The sequence below is a fragment of the Salmo salar genome, chromosome 12 (assembly GCF_965601325.2).
Source record: "Salmo salar chromosome 12, fSalSal1, whole genome shotgun sequence".
In the NCBI taxonomy this organism is placed as follows: Eukaryota; Metazoa; Chordata; class Actinopteri; order Salmoniformes; family Salmonidae; genus Salmo; species Salmo salar.
In genome coordinates this window covers 89,281,802-89,306,683 of record NC_138302.1, presented here as the reverse complement: position 1 = coordinate 89,306,683, position 24,882 = coordinate 89,281,802, and the positions used below count along the sequence as shown (strand labels likewise).

At 43.3% G+C, this 24,882-nt stretch overlaps 1 protein-coding gene across 3 annotated transcripts in view; it reads right to left on the bottom strand.

Moving 5' to 3' along the window:
• Positions 1-24,882, bottom strand: part of LOC106566000 (voltage-dependent calcium channel subunit alpha-2/delta-2) — a 466,343-nt gene that overhangs the window by 428,691 nt on the left and 12,770 nt on the right. For all 3 annotated transcript variants that reach the window (XM_045691873.2, XM_045691871.2, XM_082959405.1), the window contains exon 2: positions 19,820-19,901. In XM_045691873.2, the coding sequence (XP_045547829.1) occupies positions 19,820-19,901 (82 nt within the window). The remainder of the gene's footprint in view (positions 1-19,819; positions 19,902-24,882) is intronic.

Sequence of the window (24,882 nt, the reverse complement as noted above, 5' to 3'; positions counted from 1 at the left end):
AAAAGACCAAGTCCATATTATGTCAAGAACAACTCAAATAAGCAAAGAGAAACAACTGTCCATCATTATTTTAAGACATGAATGTCAGTCAATATGGAACAATTCAAGAACTTTGAAAGTTTCTTCAAGTGCAGTCGCAAAAACCATCAAGCGCTATGATGAAACTGGCTCCCATGAGGACCTCCACAGGAAAGCAAGACCCAGAGTTACCTCTGCTGCAGAGGATAAATTCATTAGAATAACTGCACCTCAGATTGCAGCCCAGTTCAAGTAACAGACACATCTCAACATCAACTGCTCAGAGGAGACTACGTGAATCAGGTCTTCATGGTTGAATTGCTGCAAAGAAACCACTACTAAAAGACACCAATAAGAAGAAGATACTTGCTTGGACCATGAAACACAAGCAATGTACATTAGACCGGTGGAAATCTGTCCTTTGGTCTGATGAGTCCAAATTTGAGATATTTGGTTCCAACTGCCGTGTCTTTATGAGACGCAGAGTAGGTGGACGGATGATAACCGCATGTGTGTTTCGCACCAGGAAGTATGAAGAAGGAGGTGTGATGGTGTAGATGTGTTTGCTGGTGACACTGTCTGTGATTTATTTAGAATTGAAGGCACACAACCAGCATGGCTACCACAGCATTCTGCAGCGATACGCCATCCCATCTGGTTTGCGCTTAGTGGGACTATCATTTATTTTTCAACAGGAGAATGACCCAAAACACACTTCCAGGATGTGTAAGGGCTATTTCACCAAGAAGGAGAGTGATGGAGTGCTGCATCAGATGACCTGGCCTCCACAATCACCCAACCTCATCCCAATTGAGATGGTTTGGGATGAGTTGGACCGCAGAGTGAAGGAAATGCAGCCAACAAGTGCTCAGCATATGTGGGAACTCCTTCAAGCCTGTTAGAAAAGCATTCCAGGTTAAGCTGGTTGAGAGAATGCCAAGAGTGTGCTAAGCTGTCATAAAGGCAAATGGTGAAGAATCTCAAAGGGTGAAGAATTTCAAATATAAACTATATTTTGATTTGTTTAAAACTTCTTTGGGATTGGTGTCCCTTCAACGGGACGGTTGTTTAACACTTTTTTGGTTACTAAACGCTGCAAAAAAAGAAACGTCCTCTCACTGTCAACTGCGGGTTTTTTTTAGGAAACTTAACTTGTGTAAATATTTGTATGAACATAACAAGATTCAACAACTGAGACATAAACTGAACAAGTTCCACAGACATGTGACTAACAGAAATTGAATAATGTGTCCCTGAACAAAGGGGAGGTCAAAATCAAAAGTAACAGTCAGTATCTGGTGTGGCCTCCAGCTGCATTAAGTACTGCAGTGCATCTCCTCCTCGTGGACTGCACCAGCTTTGCCAGTTCTTGCTGTGAGATGTTACCCCACTCTTCCACCAAGGCACCTGCAAGTTCCAAGACATTTCTGGGGGGAATGACCCTAGCCCTCACCCTCCGATCCGACAGGTCCCAGTGTCACGCTCTGACCTAGGAGAGCTGTGTTTTCTCTGTTTAGCTAGGCCAGGGTGTGATAGGTGGGTGGGCATTCTATGTTTTTGTTTCTATGTTTTGGCCGGGTATGGTTTCCAATCAGAGGCAGCTGTCTATCGTTGTCTCTGATTGGAAGCTATACTTAGGCCGCCTGTTTTTCCCTGTGTTTTCGTGGGATCTTGTTTTTGGGCAGCTGTGTTTATTGCAGCCCCAGAACGTCACGTTTGTTTCTGTTTCACCTGTTTCTTGTTTTGTTCGGGTTCACTAAATAAATATGTGGAACTAACGGCACGCTGTGCCTTGGCTGATTTCAGACAGGGAATTCGAAGACAGCACTCGTGACAGAAGATCCCACCAAAAGAAAGCTAAGCAGCGTGCGCTCACTAGGAAGACGAGCAGGACCAAGCAGTGTGGATCAGAGGACTGGACCTGGGAAGAGATCCTGGATGGGGCAGGACCTTGGACAAGGCCGGGAGAGTATCGCCGCCCGCCGGAGGAGATAGATGCAGGGAAGGCGGAACGGCGATACTGGGAAGAACGGCTAAGAGAGCTACAGGAGCCCGAGAGGCAGCGGCAAAAAAAAATGGGTGGGGGGGGGCACACGAGTAGATTGGCTAAGGCGGGTTTAAGACCTGTGCTTACCGTGGGGAGCGAGTGACTGTACAAGCACCGTGTTATGCGGTGGTGCGCACGGTGTCGCCCATCTCTGATTGGAAGCCATACTTAGGCAGCCTGTTTTTCCCTGTGTTTTCGTGGGATCTTGTTTTTGGGCAGCTGTGTTTATTGCAGCCCCAGAACGTCACGTTTGTTTCTGTTTCACCTGTTTCTTGTTTTGTTCGGGTTCACTAAATAAATATGTGGAACTAACGGCACGCTGCGCCTTGGCTGATTTATGACAGGGAATTCGAAGACAGCACTCCTGAAACCCAGACGTGCTCTATGGGAATGAGATCCGGGCTCTTTGCTGGCCATGGCAAAACACTGACATTCCTGTCTTGCAGGAAATCACGCACAGAACGAGCAGCATGGCTAGTGGCATTGTCATGCTGGAGTGTCATGTTAGGATGAGCCTGCAGGAAGGGTACCACATGAGGGAGGAGGATGTCTTCCCTGTAACACACAGTGTTGAGATTGCCTGCAATGACAACAAGCTCAGTCCGATGATGCGGTGACACACCGCCCCAGACCATGACGGACCCTCCACCTCCAAATCAATCCCGCTTCAGAGTCCAGGACTCGGTGTAACGCTCATTCCTTCGACGATAAACGTGAATCTAACCATCACCCCTGGTGAGACAAAACCACGACTTGCAGGTGAAGAGCACTTTTTGACAGTCCTGTCTGGTCCAGCGACGGTGGGTTTGTGCCCGGTGATGTCTGGTGAGGACCTGCCTTACAACAGGCCTACAAGCCCTCAGTCCAGCCTCTCTCAGCCTATTGCGGACAGTCTGAGCACTGATGGAGGGATTGTGTAACTTGGCAGTTGTTGTTGCCATCCTGTACCTGTCCCGCAGTTGTGATGTTCGGATGTACCAATCCTGTGCAGGTGTTGTTACACGTGGTCTGCCACTGCGAGGACGATCAGCTGTCCGTCCAGTCTCCCTGTAGCGCTGTCTTAGGCGTCTCACAGTACGGACATTGCAATTTATTGCCCTGGCCATATCTGCAGACCTCATGCCTCCTTGCAGCATGCCTAAGAAAAGTTCACGCAGATGAGCAGGGACCCTGGGCATCTTTCTTTTGGTGTTTTTCAGAGTCAGTAGAAAGGCCTCTTTAGTGTTCTGAAGTTTTCATAACTGTGACCTTAATTGCCTACCATCTGTAAGCTGTTAGTGTCTCAACGACCATTCACAGGTGCATGTTCATTAATTGTTTTCGGTTCATTGAACAACCATGGGAAACAGTGTTTAAACCCTTTACAATTTTTTTTCACCTTTATTTAACCAGGTAGGCAAGTTGAGAACAAGTTCTCATTTACAATTGCGACCTGGCCAAGATAAAACAAAGCAGTTTGACACATACAACAACACAGAGTTACACATGGAGTAAAACAAACATACAGTCAATAATACAGTAGAAAAATAAGTCTATATACAATGTGAGCAAATGAGGTGAGTTAAGGGAGGTGAAGATCTGTGAAGTTATTTGGATTTTTATGAATTATATTTGAAAGACAGGGTCCTGAAAAAGGGACGTTTCTTTTTATGCTGAGTTTATATGATTCCATATGTGTTACTTCATAGTTCTGAAGAAGTATAGTATTCATAGTTTTGATGTCTTCACTATTAATCTACAATGTCGAAAATAGTTTAAAAAAAAGTTAAAGCCTTGAATGAGATGTTGTGTCCAAACTTTTGAATGGTACTGCATATACATTTGAAGTCGGAAGATTACATACATTTAGGTTGGAGTCATTAAATCTCGTTTTTCAACCACTCCACAAATGTGTTGTTAACAAACTATAGTTTTGGCAAGTCGGTTAGGACATCTACTTTCTGCGTGACACAAGTAATTTTTCCAGCAACTGATTACAGATAGATTATTTCACTTCTAAATCACTGTATCACAATTCCAGTGGGTCAGAAGTTTACATACACTAAGTTGACTGTGCCTTTAAACAGCTTGAAAAAATCCAGAAAACGATGTCATGGTTTTAGAAGCTTCTGATAGGCTAATTTACATAATTTGAGTCATTTGGAGGTGTACCTGTGGATGTATTTAAAGGCCTACCTTCAAACTCATTGCCTCTTTGCAAGACATCATAGGAAAACCAAAATAAATCAGCCAAGACCTTAGAAAATAAATTGTAGACCTCGACAAGTCTAGTGCATCCTTGGGAGCAATTTCCAAATGCCTGAAGGTACCACGTTCATCAATATAAACAATAGTACGCAAGTATAAACACCATGGGACCACGCAGCCATCAAACCGCTCAGGAAGGAGACGCGTTCTGTCTCCTCGAGATGAACGTACTTTGGTGCGAAAAGTGCAAATCAACCCCAGAACAACAGCAAAGGACCTTGTGAAGATGCTGGAGGAAACGGGTACAAAAGCATCTACAGTGGGGAGAACAAGTATTTGATACACTGCCGATTTTGCAGGTTTTCCTACTTACAAAGCATGTAGAGGTCTGTAATTTTTATCATAGGTACACTTCAACTGAATCTAAAACAAAAATCCAGAAAATCACATTGTATGATGATTTTTATGTAATTAATTTGCATTTTATTGCATGACATAAGTATTTGATCACCTACCAACCAGTAAGAATTCCGGCTCTCACAGACTTGTTAGTTTTTCTTTAAGAAGCCCTCCTGTTCTCCACTCATTACCTGTATTAACTGCACCTGTTTGAACTCGTTACCTGTATAAAAGACACCTGTCCACACACTCAATCAAACAGACTCCAACCTCTCCACAATGGCCAAGACCAGAGAGCTGTGTAAGGACATCAGGGATAAAATTGTAGACCTGCACAAGGCTGGGATGGGCTACAGGACAATAGGCAAGCAGCTTGGTGAGAAGGCAACAACTGTTGTAGCAATTATTAGAAAATGGAAGAAGTTCAAGATGACGGTCCATCACCCTCGGTCTGGGGCTCCATGCAAGATCTCAGCTCGTGGGGCATCAATGATCATGAGCAAGGTGAGGGATCAGCCCAGAACTACACGGCAGGACCTGGTCAATTACCTGAAGAGAGCTGGGACCACAGTCTCAAAGAAAACTATTACTAACACACTACACCGTCATGGATTAAAATCCTGCAGCGCACGCAAGGTCCCCCTGCTCAAGCCAGCGCATGTCCAGGCCCGTCTGAAGTTTGCCAATGACCATCTGGATGATCCAGAGGAGGAATGGGAGAAGGTCATGTGGTCTGATGAGACAAAAATAGAGCTTTTTGGTCTAAACTCCACTCGCCGTGTTTGGAGGAAGAAGAAGGATGAGTACAACCCCAAGAACACCATCCCAACCGTGAAGCATGGAGGTGGAAACATCATTCTTTGGGGATGCTTTTCTGCAAAGGGGACAGGACGACTGCACCGTATTGAGGGAAGGATGGATGGGGCCATGTATCGCGAGATCTTGGCCAACAACCTCCTTCCCTCAGTAAGAGCATTGAAGATGGGTCGTGGCTGGGTCTTCCAGCATGACAACGACCCGAAACACACAGCCAGGGCAACTAAGGAGTGGCTCCGTAAGAAGCATCTCAAGGTCCTGGAGTGGCCTAGCCAGTCTCCAGACCTGAACCCAATAGAAAATCTTTGGAGGGAGCTGAAAGTCCGTATTGCCCAGCGACAGCCCCGAAACCTGAAGGATCTGGGGAAGGTCTGTATGGAGGAGTGGGCCAAAATCCCTGCTGCAGTGTGTGCAAACCTGGTCAAGAACTACAGGAAACGTATGATCTTTGTAATTGCAAACAAAGGTTTCTGTACCAAATATTAAGTTCTGCTTTTCTGATGTATCAAATTCTTATGTCATGCAATAAAATGCAAATTAATTACTTAAAAATCATACAATGTGATTTTCTGGATTTTAGATTCCGTCTCTCACAGTTGAAGTGTACCTATGATAAAAATTACAGACCTCTACATGCTTTGTAAGTAGGTAAACCTGCAAAATCGGCAGTGTATCAAATACTTCTTCTCCCCACTGTATATCCACAGTAAAACGAGTCCTATATCGATATAACCTGAAAGGCCGCTCAGCAAGGAAGAGGCCACTGCTCCAAAACCACCATAAAAAAGCCAGACTATGGTTTGCAACTGCACATGGGGACAAAGATTGTAACTTTTTGGAGAAATGTCCTCTGGTCTGATGAAACAAAAATGGAACTGTTTGGCCATAATGACCATCGTTATGTTTAGAGGAAAAAGGGGGAGGCTTGCAAGCCAAAGAACACCATCCAAACTGTGAAGCATTGAGGTGGCAGCATCATGTTGTGGGGGTGCTTTGCTGCAGGAGGGACTGGTGCACTTCACAAAATAGATGGCATCATGAGGCAGGACAATTATGTGGATATATTGAAGCAACATCTCAAGACATCAGTCAGGAAGTTAAAGCTTGGTTGCAAATGGGTCTTCCAAATGGACAATGACCCCAAGCATACTTCCAAAGTGGTGGCAAAATACCTTAAGGACAACAAAGTCAATGTATTGGAGTGGCCATCACAAAGACCGGACCTCAATCCTATAGAAAATCTGTGGGCAGAACTTAAAAAGTGTGTGTGAGCCAGGAGGCCTACAAACCTGACTCAATTACACCAGTTATGTCAGGAGGAATGGGCCAACATTCAACCAACTTATTGTGGGAAGCTTGTGGAAGGCTACCCAAAATGTTTTACCCAAGTTAAACAATTTAAAGGCAATGCTACCAAATACTAATTGAGTGTATGTAAACTTCTGACCCACTGGGAATGTGATGAAAGAAATAAAAACTGAAATAAATCATTCTCTCTACTATTATTCTGATATTTCACATTCTTAAAATAAAGTGGTGATCTTAACTGACCTAAGACAGGGAATTTTTACTTGGATTAAATGACAGGAATTGTGAAAGCCTGAGTTTAAATGTATTTGGCTAAGGTCTATGTAAACCTCCGACTTCAACTGTATGTCACACCCTGACCATAGAGAGCCTTTTTTATTCTCTATTTTGGTTAGGTCGGGGTGTGACTAGGGGGGGTGTTCCTATCTAGGTTGTTTAGTTCTATGTTGGCCTGGTATGGTTCCCAATCAGAGGCAGCTGTTTATATATATTTCCTCCTAATATTGTACAATCATTGTGTCGCTTCATTGGCCTGGGCTACTGTTTGTTTGAGTTCAAGACCAGATTTGTATGTAAACAAGGTGTATGTAAACTTCCGACTTCAACTGTGTGTGTGTGTGTGTGTGTGGTGTGTGTGTGTGTGTGTGTGTGTGTGTGTGTGTGTGTGTGTGTGTATCCTCTCTTCTCTGTATTTGTTGAAGGATCAGTGAATCTGAAGTGTGTTAATTTGAATTCTCTCTAATCCTGGTCTTCCCACACACATTCCCCTGGGCTTCATACTGGAGCTCAGTGTTTCCCCTGGGCTTCATACTGCAGCTCAGTGTTCCCCTGGGCTTCATACTGCAGCTCAGTATTTCCCCTGGGCTTCTTACAGCAGCTCAGTGTTCCCCTGGGCTTCATACTGGAGCTCAGTGTTCCCCCTGGGCTTCATACTGCAGCTCAGTGTTCCCCCTGGGCTTCATACTGCAGCTCAGTATTTCCCCTGGGCTTCTTACAGCAGCTCAGTGTTCCCCTGGGCTTCATACTGGAGCTCAGTGTTCCCCCTGGGCTTCATACTGCAGCTCAGTGTTCCCCCTGGGCTTCATACTGGAGCTCAGTGTTCCCCCTGGGCTTCTTACAGCAGCTCAGTGTTCCCCTGGGCTTCATACTGGAGCTCAGTGTTCCCCCTGGGCTTCATACTGGAGCTCAGTGTTCCCCCTGGGCTTCATACTGGAGCTCAGTGTTCCCCCTGGGCTTCATACTGGAGCTCAGTGTTCCCCCTGGACTTCATACTGGAGCTCAGTGTTCCCCCTGGGCTTCATACTGCAGCTCAGTGTTCCCCCTGGGCTTCATACTGCAGCTCAGTGTTCCCCCTGGACTTCATACTGCAGCTCAGTGTTCCCCCTGGGCTTCATACTGCAGCTCAGTGTTCCCCCTGGGCTTTCTACTGCAGCTTAGTGTTCCCCCTGGACTTCATACTGGAGCTCAGTGTTCCCCCTGGGCTTCATACTGGAGCTCAGTGTTCCCCCTGGGCTTCCTACTGCAGCTTAGTGTTCCCCCTGGACTTCATACTGGAGCTCAGTGTTCCCCCTGGGCTTCATACTGGAGCTCAGTGTTTCTTCCTCACAGACAAACTAGGAGGAGAGACTAGGATCAGCCCAGTCTGCCACTCCCAGGCTATATTCCATAACCATGGAGAAGAGAGCAGGAGAGAGGGATGAGAGAGAAAAGAGAGGAAGAGGGAGTTAGAGAGGCCCAGTGCAGCACAGTATGTGGTATATTATTGGTACTGTGCCAGTGCATATGGGGTTAAGGAGCCGTCATGTGTATGAGGCTAAATGATTCATGCTGATTAGGCCCTTCTTATTGAAATTAATTAAGAGCCAAACATATGTTACAGTGCTTTGCAGTTTAAAAATCTCTCTAGAAAAGGGGGTGAACAAATGGCCATAACTGTGTGTGTGTGTGCCTGCGTGCGTGTGTATGTTTTCTGATCAACTCTAGAGTTACTGTAGTCCATGGTGATAGTGTGTGGGTGTAATCCTACGGTATGATTCTCAAAACAGGTCTGACTAAGCCTGAGGATATGAAAAGAATGCCAGGGTCCACCACAGCACAGCAGCCTCTCTCAGAACAGAACAGATCACAGCAATGAGGATTATAATGAGGAAGAGAGAAACAGAAAAGAGCATCCTTCCTCCCTCATTAGAGGCTCTCTCTCTTTCCATTATCTCATTCTATCTATTCTCTCTCTTTCTATTCTCTCTCTCTATTATCTCTCTCTCTTTCTCTCACTCTCAAATCATGCATCTCTAATGATGTCTCTATAAATATGCCCACATTCTCCAAATATCTGTTCTTGCTGTCAAATCATCCATCCATACCCTCACACAAATCCCCTCCTATTCTAAAAACACCTACCCTCTCTCTCATTCATCAGTCTACCCCTGATTTTTAAACCTTCAATATCGACCCTACTTCTCTCTCTCACCAAGCACATCCTCTCTGCCCTTTCTCTCCTTCACTAAATACCCACAATCTCTCTGCTTGAAAATCTCAACCAAGAGGCACAGAATAGATCACATTAAATTCAACTTCCTCCCGTCACTCTCTCAGCGTAAGACAAACCAAAAAATATTTGCAGACTCTTTACTGTGATTTTTTTAAACTCTGAGAATAAACTGTTCATGAAGAGGAAGGGGGCGTGGAGGGAGGCAATCTTGTTACCAGCCGGCATAGCCCTGGGAAGATTTCTATCAGACACACGTATAGAGAGAGGCATCCATTTAGAAAATGGCTTTTCAAGGCATGCTGGGCCATTTAGCACACCCTGTGACGACTCCTGTTTGGGGCCGTGATAAATGTTTTTCACACCAACTATTGCGCATGCACACAGTCCTTAGACTAACACATACACACTAAGTACCTTGTTCAAGAGCACATCGACAGACTTTTCACCTAGTCGGCTCGAGGGATTTGAACTTGCAACCTTTTGGTTATTGGCCCAACACTATTAACTGTTAGGGTACCTGCCGCCAGTATTCACTGAAACAGATGAGACTAACTAGTCTAGACTAATAGTTACCATTCCCACAGCATACACTCAATCTCATTCCTTCTGACAGCGCAAACACAAACTAATACACATGCTGTATTTGCTTAAGCAAGTTCACACTATTCCTATTCAATGAATATTGACACAAACTAGGAACATCAAAGCCTGTATTTCATTGAGTAAATAGCAACAGACCAAATTGTATTTCTCTGTAAGACAATGCAAATTATCTTTGTATCAAGCTACAACGTCAAAGCAACCAACACATCCCCATGCCAACCAACAACAACCATCATCGCTCCGCCCACCCAAACACCTAAACCATTTAGCCACCACCACTAGCACTGACAGAGGAACAGAAACAGAAACAAGAGGCCAGATGTGTGTCGTCTCTAGAATACAGATACAGAAACAGGAGGCCAGATGTGTGTCGTCTCTAGAGTACAGATACAGAAACAGGAGGCCAGATGTGTGTCGTCTCTAGACTACAGAAACAGAAACAAGAGGCCAGATGTGTGTCGTCTCTAGAATACAGATACAGAAACAAGAGGCCAGATGTGTGTCGTCTCTAGAGTACAGATACAGAAACAAGAGGCCAGATGTGTGTCGTCTCTAGAGTTCATAAACAAGAGGCCAGATGTGTGTCGTCTCTAGAGTTCATAAACAGGAGGCCAGATGTGTGTCGTCTCTAGAGTACAGAAACAGAAACAAGAGGCCAGATGTGTGTCGTCTCTAGAATACAGAAACAGAAACAAGAGGCCAGATGTGTGTCGTCTCTAGAATACAGAAACAGAAACAAGAGGCCAGATGTGTGTCGTCTCTAGAATACAGAAACAGGAGGCCAGATGTGTGTCGTCTCTAGACTACAGAAACAGGAGGCCAGATGTGTGTCGTCTCTAGAGTTCATAAACAGGAGGCCAGATGTGTGTCGTCTCTAGACTACAGAAACAGGAGGCCAGATGTGTGTCGTCTCTAGAATACAGAAACAGGAGGCCAGATGTGTGTCGTCTCTAGAGTTCATAAACAGGAGGCCAGATGTGTGTCGTCTCTAGACTACAGAAACAGGAGGCCAGATGTGTGTCGTCTCTAGAATACAGAAACAGAAACAAGAGGCCAGATGTGTGTTGTCTCTAGAGTACAGAAACATAAACAGGAGGCCAGATGTGTGTCGTCTCTAGAGTACAGAAACAGAAACAAGAGGCCAGATGTGTGTCGTCTCTAGAGTACAGAAACAGAAACAAGAGGCCAGATGTGTGTCGTCTCTAGAGTACAGAAACAGAAACAAGAGGCCAGATGTGTGTCGTCTCTAGAGTACAGAAACAGGAGGCCAGATGTGTGTCGTCTCTAGAATACAGAAACAGAAACAAGAGGCCAGATGTGTGTCGTCTCTAGAGTACAGAAACATAAACAGGAGGCCAGATGTGTGTCGTCTCTAGAATACAGAAACAGAAACAAGAGGCCAGATGTGTGTCGTCTCTAGAGTTCATAAACAGAAACAAGAGGCCAGATGTGTGTCGTCTCTAGAGTTCATAAACAGAAACAAGAGGCCAGATGTGTGTCGTCTCTAGAGTTCATAAACAGAAACAAGAGGCCAGATGTGTGTCGACTCTAGAGTACAGAAACAGGAGGCCAGATGTGTGTCGTCTCTAGAATACAGAAACAGAAACAAGAGGCCAGATGTGTGTCGTCTCTAGAGTACAGAAACAGAAACAGGAGGCCAGATGTGTGTAGTCTCTAGAGTACAGAAACAGGAGGCCAGATGTGTGTCGTCTCTAGAGTACAGAAACAGAAACAAGAGGCCAGATGTGTGTCGTCTCTAGAGTACAGAAACAGAAACAGGAGGCCAGATGTGTGTCGTCTCTAGAGTACAGAAACAGGAGGCCAGATGTGTGTCGTCTCTAGAGTACAGAAACAGAAACAAGAGGCCAGATGTGTGTCGTCTCTAGAGTACAGAAACAGAAACAGGAGGCCAGATGTGTGTCGTCTCTAGAGTACAGAAACAGAAACAAGAGGCCAGATGTGTGTCGTCTCTAGAATACAGAAACAGAAACAAGAGGCCAGATGTGTGTCGTCTCTAGAGTACAGAAACAGAAACAGGAGGCCAGATGTGTGTCGTCTCTAGAGTACAGAAACAGGAGGCCAGATGTGTGTCGTCTCTAGAGTACAGAAACAGAAACAAGAGGCCAGATGTGTGTCGTCTCTAGAGTACAGAAACAGAAACAGGAGGCCAGATGTGTGTCGTCTCTAGAGTACAGAAACAGAAACAAGAGGCCAGATGTGTGTCGTCTCTAGAATACAGAAACAGAAACAAGAGGCCAGATGTGTGTCGTCTCTAGACTACAGAAACAGGAGGCCAGATGTGTGTCGTCTCTAGACTACAGAAACAGAAACAAGAGGCCAGATGTGTGTCATCTCTAGAATACAGAAACAGAAACAAGAGGCCAGATGTGTGTCGTCTCTAGAGTACAGAAACAGAAACAGGAGGCCAGATGTGTGTCGTCTCTAGAGTACAGAAACAGAAACAGGAGGCCAGATGTGTGTCGTCTCTAGAGTACAGAAACAGGAGGCCAGATGTGTGTCGTCTCTAGAGTTCATAAACAGAAACAAGAGGCCAGATGTGTGTCGTCTCTAGAGTACAGAAACAGAAACAGGAGGCCAGATGTGTGTCGTCTCTAGAATACAGAAACAGAAACAAGAGGCCAGATGTGTGTCGTCTCTAGACTACAGAAACAGGAGGCCAGATGTGTGTCGTCTCTAGAGTACAGAAACAGGAGGCCAGATGTGTGTCGTCTCTAGAGTACAGAAACAGAAACAGGAGGCCAGATGTGTGTCGTCTCTAGACTACAGAAACAGAAACAAGAGGCCAGATGTGTGTCGTCTCTAGAATACAGAAACAGAAACAGGAGGCCAGATGTGTGTTGTCTCTAGAGTACAGAAACATAAACAGGAGGCCAGATGTGTGTCGTCTCTAGAGTACAGAAACAGAAACAAGAGGCCAGATGTGTGTCGTCTCTAGACTACAGAAACAGAAACAAGAGGCCAGATGTGTGTCGTCTCTAGAATACAGAAACAGAAACAGGAGGCCAGATGTGTGTCGTCTCTAGACTACAGAAACAGGAGGCCAGATGTGTGTCGTCTCTAGACTACAGAAACAGAAACAGGAGGCCAGATGTGTGTCGTCTCTAGAGTACAGAAACAGAAACAGGAGGCCAGATGTGTGTCGTCTCTAGAGTACAGAAACAGAAACAAGATGCCAGATGTGTGTCGTCTCTAGACTACAGAAACAGAAACAGGAGGCCAGATGTGTGTCGTCTCTAGAGTACAGAATCAGAAACAGGAGGCCAGATGTGTGTCGTCTCTAGAGTACAGAAACAGAAACAAGAGGCCAGATGTGTGTCGTCTCTAGAGTACAGAAACAGAAACAGGAGGCCAGATGTGTGTCGTCTCTAGAGTACAGAAACAGAAATAGGAGGCCAGATGTGTGTCGTCTCTAGAGTACAGAAACAGGAGGCCAGATGTGTGTCGTCTCTAGACTACAGAAACAGGAGGCCAGATGTGTGTCGTTTCTACAGAAACAGGAGACCAGATGTGTGTCGTCTTTAGACTACAGAAACAGGAGGCCAGATGTGTGTCGTCTCTAGACTACAGAAACAGAAACAGGAGGCCAGATGTGTGGCGTCTCTACAGAATCAGAAACAGGAGGCCAGATGTGTGTCGTTTCTAGAGTTCAGTACATAGTGTAGATACTGTAGACACACGGCTGGTGTTGATTCCATTTGGACCAGAAGCAATACAACAGTAGACCTAGCTTCAGAGAGAGAGAAAGAGAGAGAGAGAGAATTGAGAACAGAAAAAGAAAAAAAGATAATAGAGAGAGAAAGAGTGAGAGAGAGAGAGAGCGAGAGAGAGAGAGAGAGAGAGAAAGAGAGAGAGAATAGAATAGAAAATAAAAATAAAAAGAGAGAATAGAGAGAGAGAGAGAGAGAGAGAGAGAGAGAGAGCGAATAGAAAAATAAAAAAAGAGAGAATAGAGAAAGAGAGAGAGAGAGAAAATAAAATAAAAATAAAAAGAGAGAATAGAGTGTGAGAGAATAGAGAGAGAGAGAGAGAGAGAGAGAGGGGGGAGAGAGAGAGCGAATAGAAAATAAAAATAAAAAGACAGAATAGAGTGAGAGAGAATAGAGAGAGAGCATCTAATGAGGATGATCTTTTCTGTTTCTCTCTTCCTCATTATTATCCTCATTGCTGTGATCTGATCTGTTCTGTTCTGAGAGGCTGCTGTGCGAGAGATAGAGAGAGAGAGCAAGAGAGCGACAGACAGAGAGAATACAAAATACAAAATAACAAGATAGAATAGAGAAAGAGAGAGAGAGAGAGAGAGAGAGAGAGAGAGAGAGAGAATAGAAAATAAAAATAAGAAGAGAGAATGGAGAGAAAGACAATAGAGAGAGAGAGAGCATCTAATGAGGATGCTATTTTCTGTTTGTTTCTTCCTCATTATTATCCTCATTGCTGTGATCTGTTCTGTTCTGAGAGGCTGCTGTTAGAGAGAAAGATAGAGAGAGAGAGCAAGAGAGTGACAGAGACAGAGAGAGAGAGAGAGCAAGAGAGTGACAGAGACAGAGAGAGAGAGAGGAGAGAGAGAGAGAGAGAGAGAGAGAGAGAGAGAGAGAGAGAGAGAGAGAGAGAGAGAGAGAGAGAGAGCGAGAGAAAGAGAGAGAGAGAGGCTTCAAGGGGACTCCTATGGTAGGTACACCTATAGCTCATCTCTTGGCAGTAGTACCATAGACTACTTTATCACTGACCTCAACCCAGAGTCTCTCAGAGCGTTCACAGTCAGCCCACTGACACCCCTATCAGATCACAGCAAAATCACAGTCTACTTGAACAGAGTAATAATCAGTCATGAGGCATCAAAGTCAAAGGAACTGAGTAATACTAAGAAATGCTATAGATGGAAGGAATGTAGTGTGGAAACCTACCAAAAAAACCTTTAGGCAACAACAAATTCAATCCCTTTTAGACAACATCCTGGACAAAACGTTCCACTGTAATAGTGAAGGTGTAAAGTTGGCAGTAGAAAATCTAAATAGTATATTTGACCTCTCAGCTTCCACATCAAATCTAATCTAATCTCAATTTCAAACAGAAATCTGAAAAGTTAACAACAATGACAAATGGTTTGATGAAAAATGCAAAAACCTAAGAAAGAAATTGAGAAACCTGTCCAACCAAAAACATAGAGACCCAGAAAACTTGAGTCTACGCCTTCACTATGGTGAATCACTAAAACAATACAGAAATACACTACGGAAAAAGAAGGAACAGTACGTCAGAAATCAGCTCGATGTTATTGAAGAATCCATAGACTCTAACCACTTCTGGGAAAATTGGAAAACACTAAACAAACAACAACATGAATAATTACAGTGTATCTATCCAAAATGGAGATGTATGGGTAAACTCCCATCTTTTTGGCTCTATAACAAAGAACAAACAGCAAAAACATATACATGATCAAATACAAATCTTAGAATCAGCTATTAAAGACGACCAGAACCCACTGGATTATCCAATGACCTTGAATGAACTACAGGACAAAATAAAACCCTCCAACCCAAAAAGGCCTGTGGTGTTGATGGTATCCTTAATGAAATGATCAAATATACAGGCAACAAATTACAATTGACTATACTTAAACTCTTTAACATCATCCTTAGCTCTGGCATCTTCCCCAATATTTGGAACCAAGGACTGATCACCCAATCCACAAATATGGAGACAAATCTGACCCCAATAACTACCGTGGGATATGCGTCAACAGCAACCCTGGGAAAACCCTCTGCATTATCATAAATAGCAGACTCGTACATTTTCTCAGTGAAAACAATGTACAAAGCAAATGTCAAATGAGCTTTTTACAAAATTATCGTACGACAGACCACGTATTCACTCTGCACACCCTCATTGAACAACAAACAAACCAAAACAAAGGCAAAGTCTTCTCATGCTTTGTTGATTTCAAAAAAGCCTTTGACTCAATTTGGCATGAGGGTCTGCTATACAAATTGATAGAAAGTGGTGTATATATACATATATCAACAAATTGGCAAGTGCACTAGAATGTCTGCAGCACCCGGCCTCACCCTACTAGAACCTGAAGTCAAATGTCTTCTATTTGCTGATGATCTGGTGCTTCTGTCACCAACCAAGGAGTGTGTACAGCTGCACCTAGATCTTCTGCACAGATTCTGCCAGACCTGGGCCCTGACAGTAAATCTCAGTAACACCAAAATAATGGTGTTCCAAAAAAGGTCCAGTCGCCAGGAACACAAATAGAAATTCCATCTAGACACCGTTTCCCTAGAGCACACAAAAAACTATACATACCTTGGCCTAAACATCAGCGCCACAGGTAAATTTCACAAAGCTGTGAACGATCTGAGAGACAAGGCAAGAAGGGCCTTCTATACCATCAAAAGGAACATAAAATTTGACATTCCAATTAGGATTTGGCTAAAAATACTTGAATCAGTTATAGAACCCTTTGCCCATTATGGATGTGAGGTCTGGGGTCCAGCCACCAACCAAGAATTCACAAAATGGGACAAACACCAAATTGAGACTCTGCATGCAGAATTCTGCAAAAATATCCTCAGTGTACAACGTAAAACACCAAATCATGCATGCAGAGCAGAATTAGGCCGATACTCTCTAATTATCAAAATCCAGAAAATAGCCGCTAAAATCTACAACCACCTAAAAGGAAGCGATTCCCAAACCTTCCATAACAAAGCCATCACCCATATTTGTTTATTTATTTTTCCTTTTGTACTTTAACCATTTGCACATCGTTACAATACTGTATATAGACATAATATGACATTTGAAATGTCTTTATTCTTTTGGAACTTCTGTGAGTGTAATGTTTACTCTTCATTTTCATTGTTTATTTCACTTTTGTATATTATCTACTTTTATTTCACCTTTATTTAACCAGGTAGGCTAGTTGAGAACAAATTCTCATTTACAACTGCAACCTGCCTTGATAAAGCAAAGCAGTTTGACACATACAACAACACAGAGTTACACATGGAATAAACAAACATACAGTCAATAATAGAGTAGAAAAAGTCTATACACAGTGTGTGAAAATGAGGTAGGATAAGGGAGGTAAGGCAATAAATAGGCCATGGTGGCAAAGTAATTACAATATAGCAATTAAACACTGGAATGGTAGATATGCAGAAAATGAATGTGCAAGTAGCGATACTAGGGTACAAAGGAGCAAGATAAATAAATAAATACAGTATGGGGATGAGGTAGTTGGATGGGCTATTTACAGATGGGCTATGTACAGGTGCAGTGATCTGTGAGTTGCTCTGACAGCTGTTGCTTAAAGCTAGTGAGGAAGATATGAGTCTCCAGCTTCAGTGATTTTTGCAATTCGTTCCAGTCATTGGCAGCAGAGAACTGGAAGGAAAGGCGGCCAAAAGAAGAATTGGCTTTGGGGGTGACCAGTGAGATATACCTGCTGGAGCGTGTGCTACGGGTGTGTGTTGCTATGGTGACCAGTGAGCTGAGATAAGGCGGGGCTTTATCTAGCAGATGACCTGGAGCCAATGGGTTTGGCGGCAAGTATGAAGTGAGGGGCAGCCAACGAGAGCATACAGGTCGCAGTGGTGGGTAGTATATGGGGCTTTGGTGACAAAAAGGATGGCACTGTGATAGACTGCATCCAATTTATTGAGTAGAGTGTTGGAGGCTAAATGACATCGCCAAAGTCGAGGATCGGTAGGATGGTCCGTTTTACGGGGGTATGTTTGGCAGCATGGGTGAAGGATGCTTTGTTGTGAAATAGGAAGCCGATTCTAGATTTAATTTTGGATTGGAGATGCTTAATGTGAGTCTGGAAAGAGAGCTTACAGTCTAACCAGACACTTAGGTATTTGTAGTTGTCCACATATTCTAAGCCAGAACCATCCAGAGTAGTGATGCTGGACGGGTGGGCAGGTGCGGGCAGCGATCGGTTGAACAGCATGCATTTAGTTTTACTTGCATTTAAGAGCAGTTGGAGGACACGGAAGGAGAGTTGTATGGCATTGAAGCTCGTCTGGAGGCTAGTTAACATAGTGTCCAAAGAAGGGCCAGAGGGATACAGAATGGTGTCGTCTGCATAGAGGTGGATCAGAGAATCACCAGCAGCAAGAGCTACATCATTCATGTATACAGAGAAGAGAGTCAGCCTGAGAATTGAACCCTGTGGCACCCCCATAGACTGCCAGAGGTCCGGACAACAGGCCCTCCGGTTTGACACACTGAACTCTATTAGAGTAGTTGGTGAACCAGGCGTGGCAATCATTTGAGAAACCAAGGCTGTTGAGTCTGCCGATAAGAATGTGGTGATTGACAGAGTCGAAAGCCTTGGCCAGGTCGATGAATACGGCTGCACAGTAATGTCTCTTATCGATGGCGGTTATGATATCGTTTAGGACCTTGAGCGTGGCTGAGGTGCACCCATGACCAGCTCTGAAACCAGATTGCATAGCGGAGAAAGTACGGTGGGATTCGAAATGGTCGGTAATCTGTTTGTTAACTTGGCTTTCGAAGACCTTAGAAAGGCAGGGCGGGATGAATATTGGTCTGTAACAGTTTGGGTCTAGAGTGTCTCACCCTTTGAAGAGATGGATGACCGCGGCAGCTTTCCAACATTTGGTAATCTCAGACGATACAAAAAAAAGGTTGAACAGGCTAGTTATAGGGGTTGCAACAATTTCGGCAGATAATTTTAGAAAGAGAGGGTCCAGATTGTCTAGCCCAGCTGATTTGTAGGGATCCAGATTTTGCAGCTCTTTCAGAATTGGGCAAGTTGCGCTTGGGCAAGTTGCTGCAGGGAGTGCAGAGCTGTTGGCCGGGGTAGGGGTAGCCAGGTGGAAAGCATGGCCAGCCGTAGAAAAATGCTTATTGAAATGATCGATTATCGTAGATTTATCGGTGGTGACAGTGTTTGCTAGACTCAGTGCAGTGGGCAGCTGGGAAGATGTGCTCTTATTCTCCATGGACTTTACTGTGTCCCAAAATGTTTTGGAATTAGTGCTACAGGATGCAAATTTCTGTTTGAAAAAAGCTAACCTTAGCTTTCCTAACTGACTATGTATATTGGTTCCTGACTTTCCTGAAAAGTTGCATATCGCGGGGGCTATTCGATGCTAATGCAGAAAAGAAAAAGAAAAGAAAAAGAAAAAGCCACAGGATGTTTTTGTGCTGGTCAAGGGCAGTCAAGTCTGGGGAGAACCAAGGGCTATATCTGTTCTTAGCTCTACATTTTTTGAAGGGAGCATGCTTTTTTAAGATGGTGAGGAAAGCACTTTTAAAGAGCAACCAGGCATCCTCTACTGACGGGATGAGGTCAATATCCTTCCAGGATACCCGAGCCAGGTCGATTAGAAAGGCCTGCTCGCTGAAGTGTTTCAGGGAGCGTTTAACAGTGATGAGGGGTGGTAGTTTGACCGCAGAACCATTACGGACACAGGCAATGAGGCAGTGATCGCTGAGATCCTGGTTGAAGACAGCAGAGGTGTATTTAGAGGGCAAGTTGGTCAGGATGATATCTATGAGGGTGCCCATGGTTACGGATTTATGGTTGTAACTGGTAGGTTCCTTGATAATTTGTGTGAGATTGAGGGCGTCTAGCTTAGATTGTAGGACGGCCGGGGTGTTAAGCATATCCCAGTTTAGGTCACCTAACAGTACGAACTCTGAAGATAGATCGGGGGCAATCAATTCACATATGGTGTCCAAGGCACAGCTAGTGGCTGCGGTGGGTCTATAACAAGTGACAACGGTGAGAGACTTGTTTCTGGAAAGGTGCATTTTTAAAAGTAAAAGCTCGAATTGTTTGGGCACAGACCTGGATAGTATGACAGAACTCTGCAGGCTACCTCTGCAGTAGATGCATGGGATCAGATATGATATTAAACCTCAAATTAAGTACAGATCCCAGTACTTACCCCTCTTATCTGCTGGGTTCCAGTGACCAACTGTATAGTCTTCTCCAGCTCCTTCTCAATGCGGCCTGCCCAATGCATCATTCTGAAGGAACAAAGACACACAGCTGTAAAAAAGTACATTCCCTTCCCTTGTTTAACCTCATGTGATGTACTGTACATGTCTTTCCGTCTTTCTGTCCGTCACCCACTCCCCTCCTTCCCTCCATAGACACACTTCTTTTTCATCTCCTAGCGTCAGTTTTATTCATCAACATCCCTTCCAGACGTCAATCATCGCAGTAGGGTTCTGGTTGGATGGAGTGTGAGCGTGTGTTCTGAAAGCTGGGCTTGGATCAGTAGCACAGCTTATAAGGCCATGTAATACATTTTTAAAAATCAGGTCTGACAGAAGTGCACAATAAGCAGGAGGCACTCTCAGTGGATGAAGCCAAGTCTGGAATGAAGAGATCAAACTTCTGGAATACCCCACTGTAGATCTCCCACCAATGCTACAAATGACTGGATCAAGATGTTGACAAGCTGCTGTTCAATCAGCAAGAGTTAGCAACTTAGAGTGGAGGCCCTACCCACCCAGGCATCAACCACCCCCATCTAAAAGAGAAATAATTACACTCACATACATAAAAAAGATCATTAATGAGTAATAATAAAAAGTAAGTCAAATCAAATCAAATTTTATTTGTCATGTGCCGAATACAACAGGTGTAGACCTTACAGTGAAATGCTTACTTGCAAGCCCTTAACCAACAATGCTTTAATAAGTTAAGAAAAATCTGTGTTAAGTAAAAAATAGATAAGTAAAAAATAGAAAATAAAAGTAACAAACAAATAAACAGCAGCAGTAAAGTAGCAATAGCAAGGTTATATACAGATGATACTGGTACAGAGTCAATTTGCTGGGGCACAACGGTTAGTCGAGGTAATTGAGGTAATATGTACATGTAGGAGTTAAAGTGACTATGCATAGATAATAAACAGAGAGTAGCAGCAGCGTAAAAGAGGGTTTTAGGTAGCCCTTGACTAGGGTGGCTGGAGTCCTTGACACTGTGGCCATACCAGGCAGTGATGTAACCAGTCAGGATGCTCTCGATGGTGCAGCTGTAGAACCTATTGAGGATCTGAGGACCCGTGTCAAAACTTTTCAGTCTTCTAAAGGGGAATAGGCTTTGTCGTGCCCTCTTCACGACTGTCTTAGTGTTTGGATGATAGCATGATAGTTTGTTGGTAATGTGGACACCAAGGAACTTGAAGCTCTCAATCTGCTCCACTACAGCCCTGTCGATGAGAATGAGGGCATGCTCTGTCCTCCTTTTCCTTCAGTCCTCAATCATCTCCTTTGTGTTGATCACGTTGAGGGAGAGGTTGTTGTCCTGGCACCACACAGCCAGGTCTCTGACCTCCTCCCTATAGGCTGTCTCATCGTTGTCGGTGATCAGGCCTACCACTGTTGTGTCATCGGCAAACTTGATGATGGTGTTGGAGTCGTGCCTGGCCATGCAGTCATGAGTGAACAGGGAGTACAGAAGGGGAATAAGCACGCACCCCTGAGGAGCCCCCGTGTTGAGGATCAGCATGGCGAATGTGTTGTTACCTACCATTACCACCTGGGGGCGGCCCGTCAGGAAGTCCAGGATCCAGTTGCAGAGGGAGGTGTTTAGTCCCAGGGTCCTTAGCTTATTGATGAGCTTTGAGAGCACTATGGTGTTGAACGCTGAGCTGTAGTCAATGAATAGCATTCTCACATAGGTGTTCCTTTTGTCCAGATGGGAAAGGGCAGTGTTGAGTGCAATAGAGATTGCATCATCTGTGAATCTGTTGGGGCGGTATGCAAATTGGAGTGGGTCTAGGGTTTCTGGGATAATGGTGTTGATGTGAGCCATGACCAGCCTTTCAAAGCACTTCATGGCTACAGACGTGAGTGCTATGGGTCGGTAGTCATTTAGGCAGGTTGCCTTAGTGTTCTTGGGCACAGGGACTATGGTGGTCTGCTTGAAACATGTTGGTATTACAGAATCAGTCAGGGACAAGTTGAAAATGTCAGTGAAGACACTTGCCAGTTGGTCAGCGCATGCTCGGAGTACACGTCCTGGTAATCCGTCTGGCCCTGCGGCCTTGTGAATGTTGACCTCTTTATAGGTCTTATTCACATTGACTACGGCGTGATCACACAATCGTCCGGAACAGCTGATGCTCTCATGCATGTTTCAGTGTTACTTGCCTTGAAGCGAGCATAGAAGTAATTTAGCTCGTCTGGTAGGCTCGTGTCACTGGGCAGCTCGCGGCTGTGCTTCCATGTACAAATGTTAAGGAAATAGTAACTCTACAAACATGAAGCCCTTTCTTCGCTCATATTTGTATTGGGGCTTGCGAAGCAAGACTCTCCCCTTTAAATCTTCATCATACTTATTATTATTATTTGGAACGCTATTCATCTTATACTATTTAAGCAATAAACGTCATTCAAACTTTCAGAAGAGTGTGCTTGTATACAACTTTTTGATATCTTTTATACTTTTTCAATTATTAAGCTTTTAGTCTGTTTTTTTTGTCCATCTTCATCCACTTGCATGGAATTCCCTCAACATTCTAAAGGTGCTATTGTGACATTATCACTTCCAACATTCCATTCACAGTAAATGCAACAACTTCAACAAAAAGTTAGAGGGTATGACATCTGGTATAACATCTTGTTAGTTAATTAGTAGTAAACATAATTCCACTTTGCCATAATGAGGTATTGTGTGTAGACCAGCTACACAAAATCTCTATTTAATCTATTTTAAATTCAGGCTGTGACACAACAAAATGTGGAAAAAGACAAGAAGTGTGAATACTTTATTATTATTATTTTTTTAATTAAGGGGTAGATCAGCTTTAATATCACAGATAGATTGTGACTTCTATCAATGTAATTGCCTCATTTCCAATCCCCCATATATATATTATTTTTTAAATATATACATAAAATATATTTTTATATTTTTCATTTATTAGTAAACTAATGGACAACAAAACGTAGGCTTCTACTTCCAGCTTATACATACTATATAAAGTTCACGGGCACAGTATCTTTTACAATAGTTATCTTTTGATGGTTTTTAGTCCCATCCTTCAGCTCCACTCAACCCCCCCCATCTTTCTCTGAACACCATCCAGTTTTTATTTATATTTACCATACATTTTTCAACTGTGCTGTGATGTTTCACAAAAGTTCTGAACCTTTCTATTCTCATAGATTCTACATATTATAAATTAAATTGTGAATACTTTCTGAAGGCACTGTAAAATAAATACTTAAATGTGCATACATTAGCATACAGTATAATACCCATCAACAATAACTGCAACTCTTGAACTGTTCAAGCTAGAGACAACAAACCAACTTTCACATGTTCAAGTTATCCTATCATATGAACCAATCAATCAATCAAACAATATTTTCATCGACCTACATGTTCAACTATAACTATTCACCATTAATTAATACTGTAGACACTACCACTACTATAACTTATTTCAAAACCATACATACTTTAAAACAAGCTAGCAAGCACATCACATTTTCTTCAGGAAATGTACTTTTCAGCAATCACTGTTAGCCTAAAGAGTTTTTTAAATTAGGTAGACCTATCAGTAGGTCTACATACGAACCTATTCTATATAGTTCTTCAACTACCAAAAAAATACCTCGAAAGAGCTTTCATCACTAGTGTCACGACTTCCGCTGAAGTCGGTCCCTGTCCTTGTTCGGGCGGTGTTCGGAGGTCGACGTCACCGGCCTTCTAGCCATCGCCGATCCACTTTTCATTTTCCATTTGTTTTGTCTTTGTCTTACACACCTGTTTTCAATCCCCCAATTACCTGTTCATTATTTAACCCTGGGTTCCCCCATGTTTGTTTGTGAGTGATTATTTCTATGCAGGTAGGTCCGTTATTGTGGGCTCTGTTTTTGTATTACATTTATTATATGTTGAGTAAAATACGTTTATTTACTCTAATCTGCAGTCCTGCGCCTGACTCCTATACACCAGCTACACATAGACCTCCTGACAACTAGATGCACCATCATATTTCTCTCTCCAAATAATAGCCAAAAATATTCTAATCATTACATCATCATTCAACTAAAATCAAACTTAATTTACACTGAAGGTTTTACAAAATAAAATTGTGCATCTATTATTCTGCATTGCTTTGCTTTCCTAAAAGTGTTGTCCACATGATCCTGCCTTTTATTCCCATCTTCTGACAGAACATCACTTTGTCCTGTCTTTATTCTTTCAGTTTTCACACGCAACAACTGTAGTTTAAACATTTTGTGATTTGATTGTACCACAAACCAAAGTAATAAGGTTTATATAGTAGTCTATCAAAGTAATCAGACCAATTATTATAGTAAATTTAACTTTGACTATATGTAACTGCTTTGCTTTATTTAGTAAAGTAAAACTGTCAACTTCTTACACTACCACAAAAAAAACGTTTAAAGATCTAAAGCAAGCCCCACATCTTTACTTCATGTAAAGTTACCATCTAGTTTGTGCTTGTGTTTTGACGAGACAGCAGCAGCTGGCTCTGAGCCACGCAGCCTTTCAGTTCAGACACGCTGTCATTTGCTCTCTGGATAACAGCGCCTGCTAAATGACTCAAATGTAGATGTAATTTGTCTCTTAATAATATGACAAAAATAAATGTCAGTGTTAAAAGATTCTTATGAAAGACAAGAAAAGACAGATCTATTAAAGGTAAACTTCACCGCTTGACACTTTGGGGTGTTTTTCCAGTCTCCCTACATAATTCTGATTGAGAGGGTGTTTCAGACATAATTATGCACTGTAGCTGTCTTTTTTTATTTTCGCGCTGGGAGAGTTCAACCAATGACATCATTGGTTGATTGAGCCTACAGCCTGATCGAAAACAAAAATGGAGTCATGTTTTGTAGCAATTATTGTGGCCTTTGTGTTTCGCCGATTGCACGATCACGCTATCAGGGAGTAGATATGGTTGTCCTTCTTCAATAGAGCCATTAGACTTCTCCCAATGATGTTGCAGCATATCTAGGT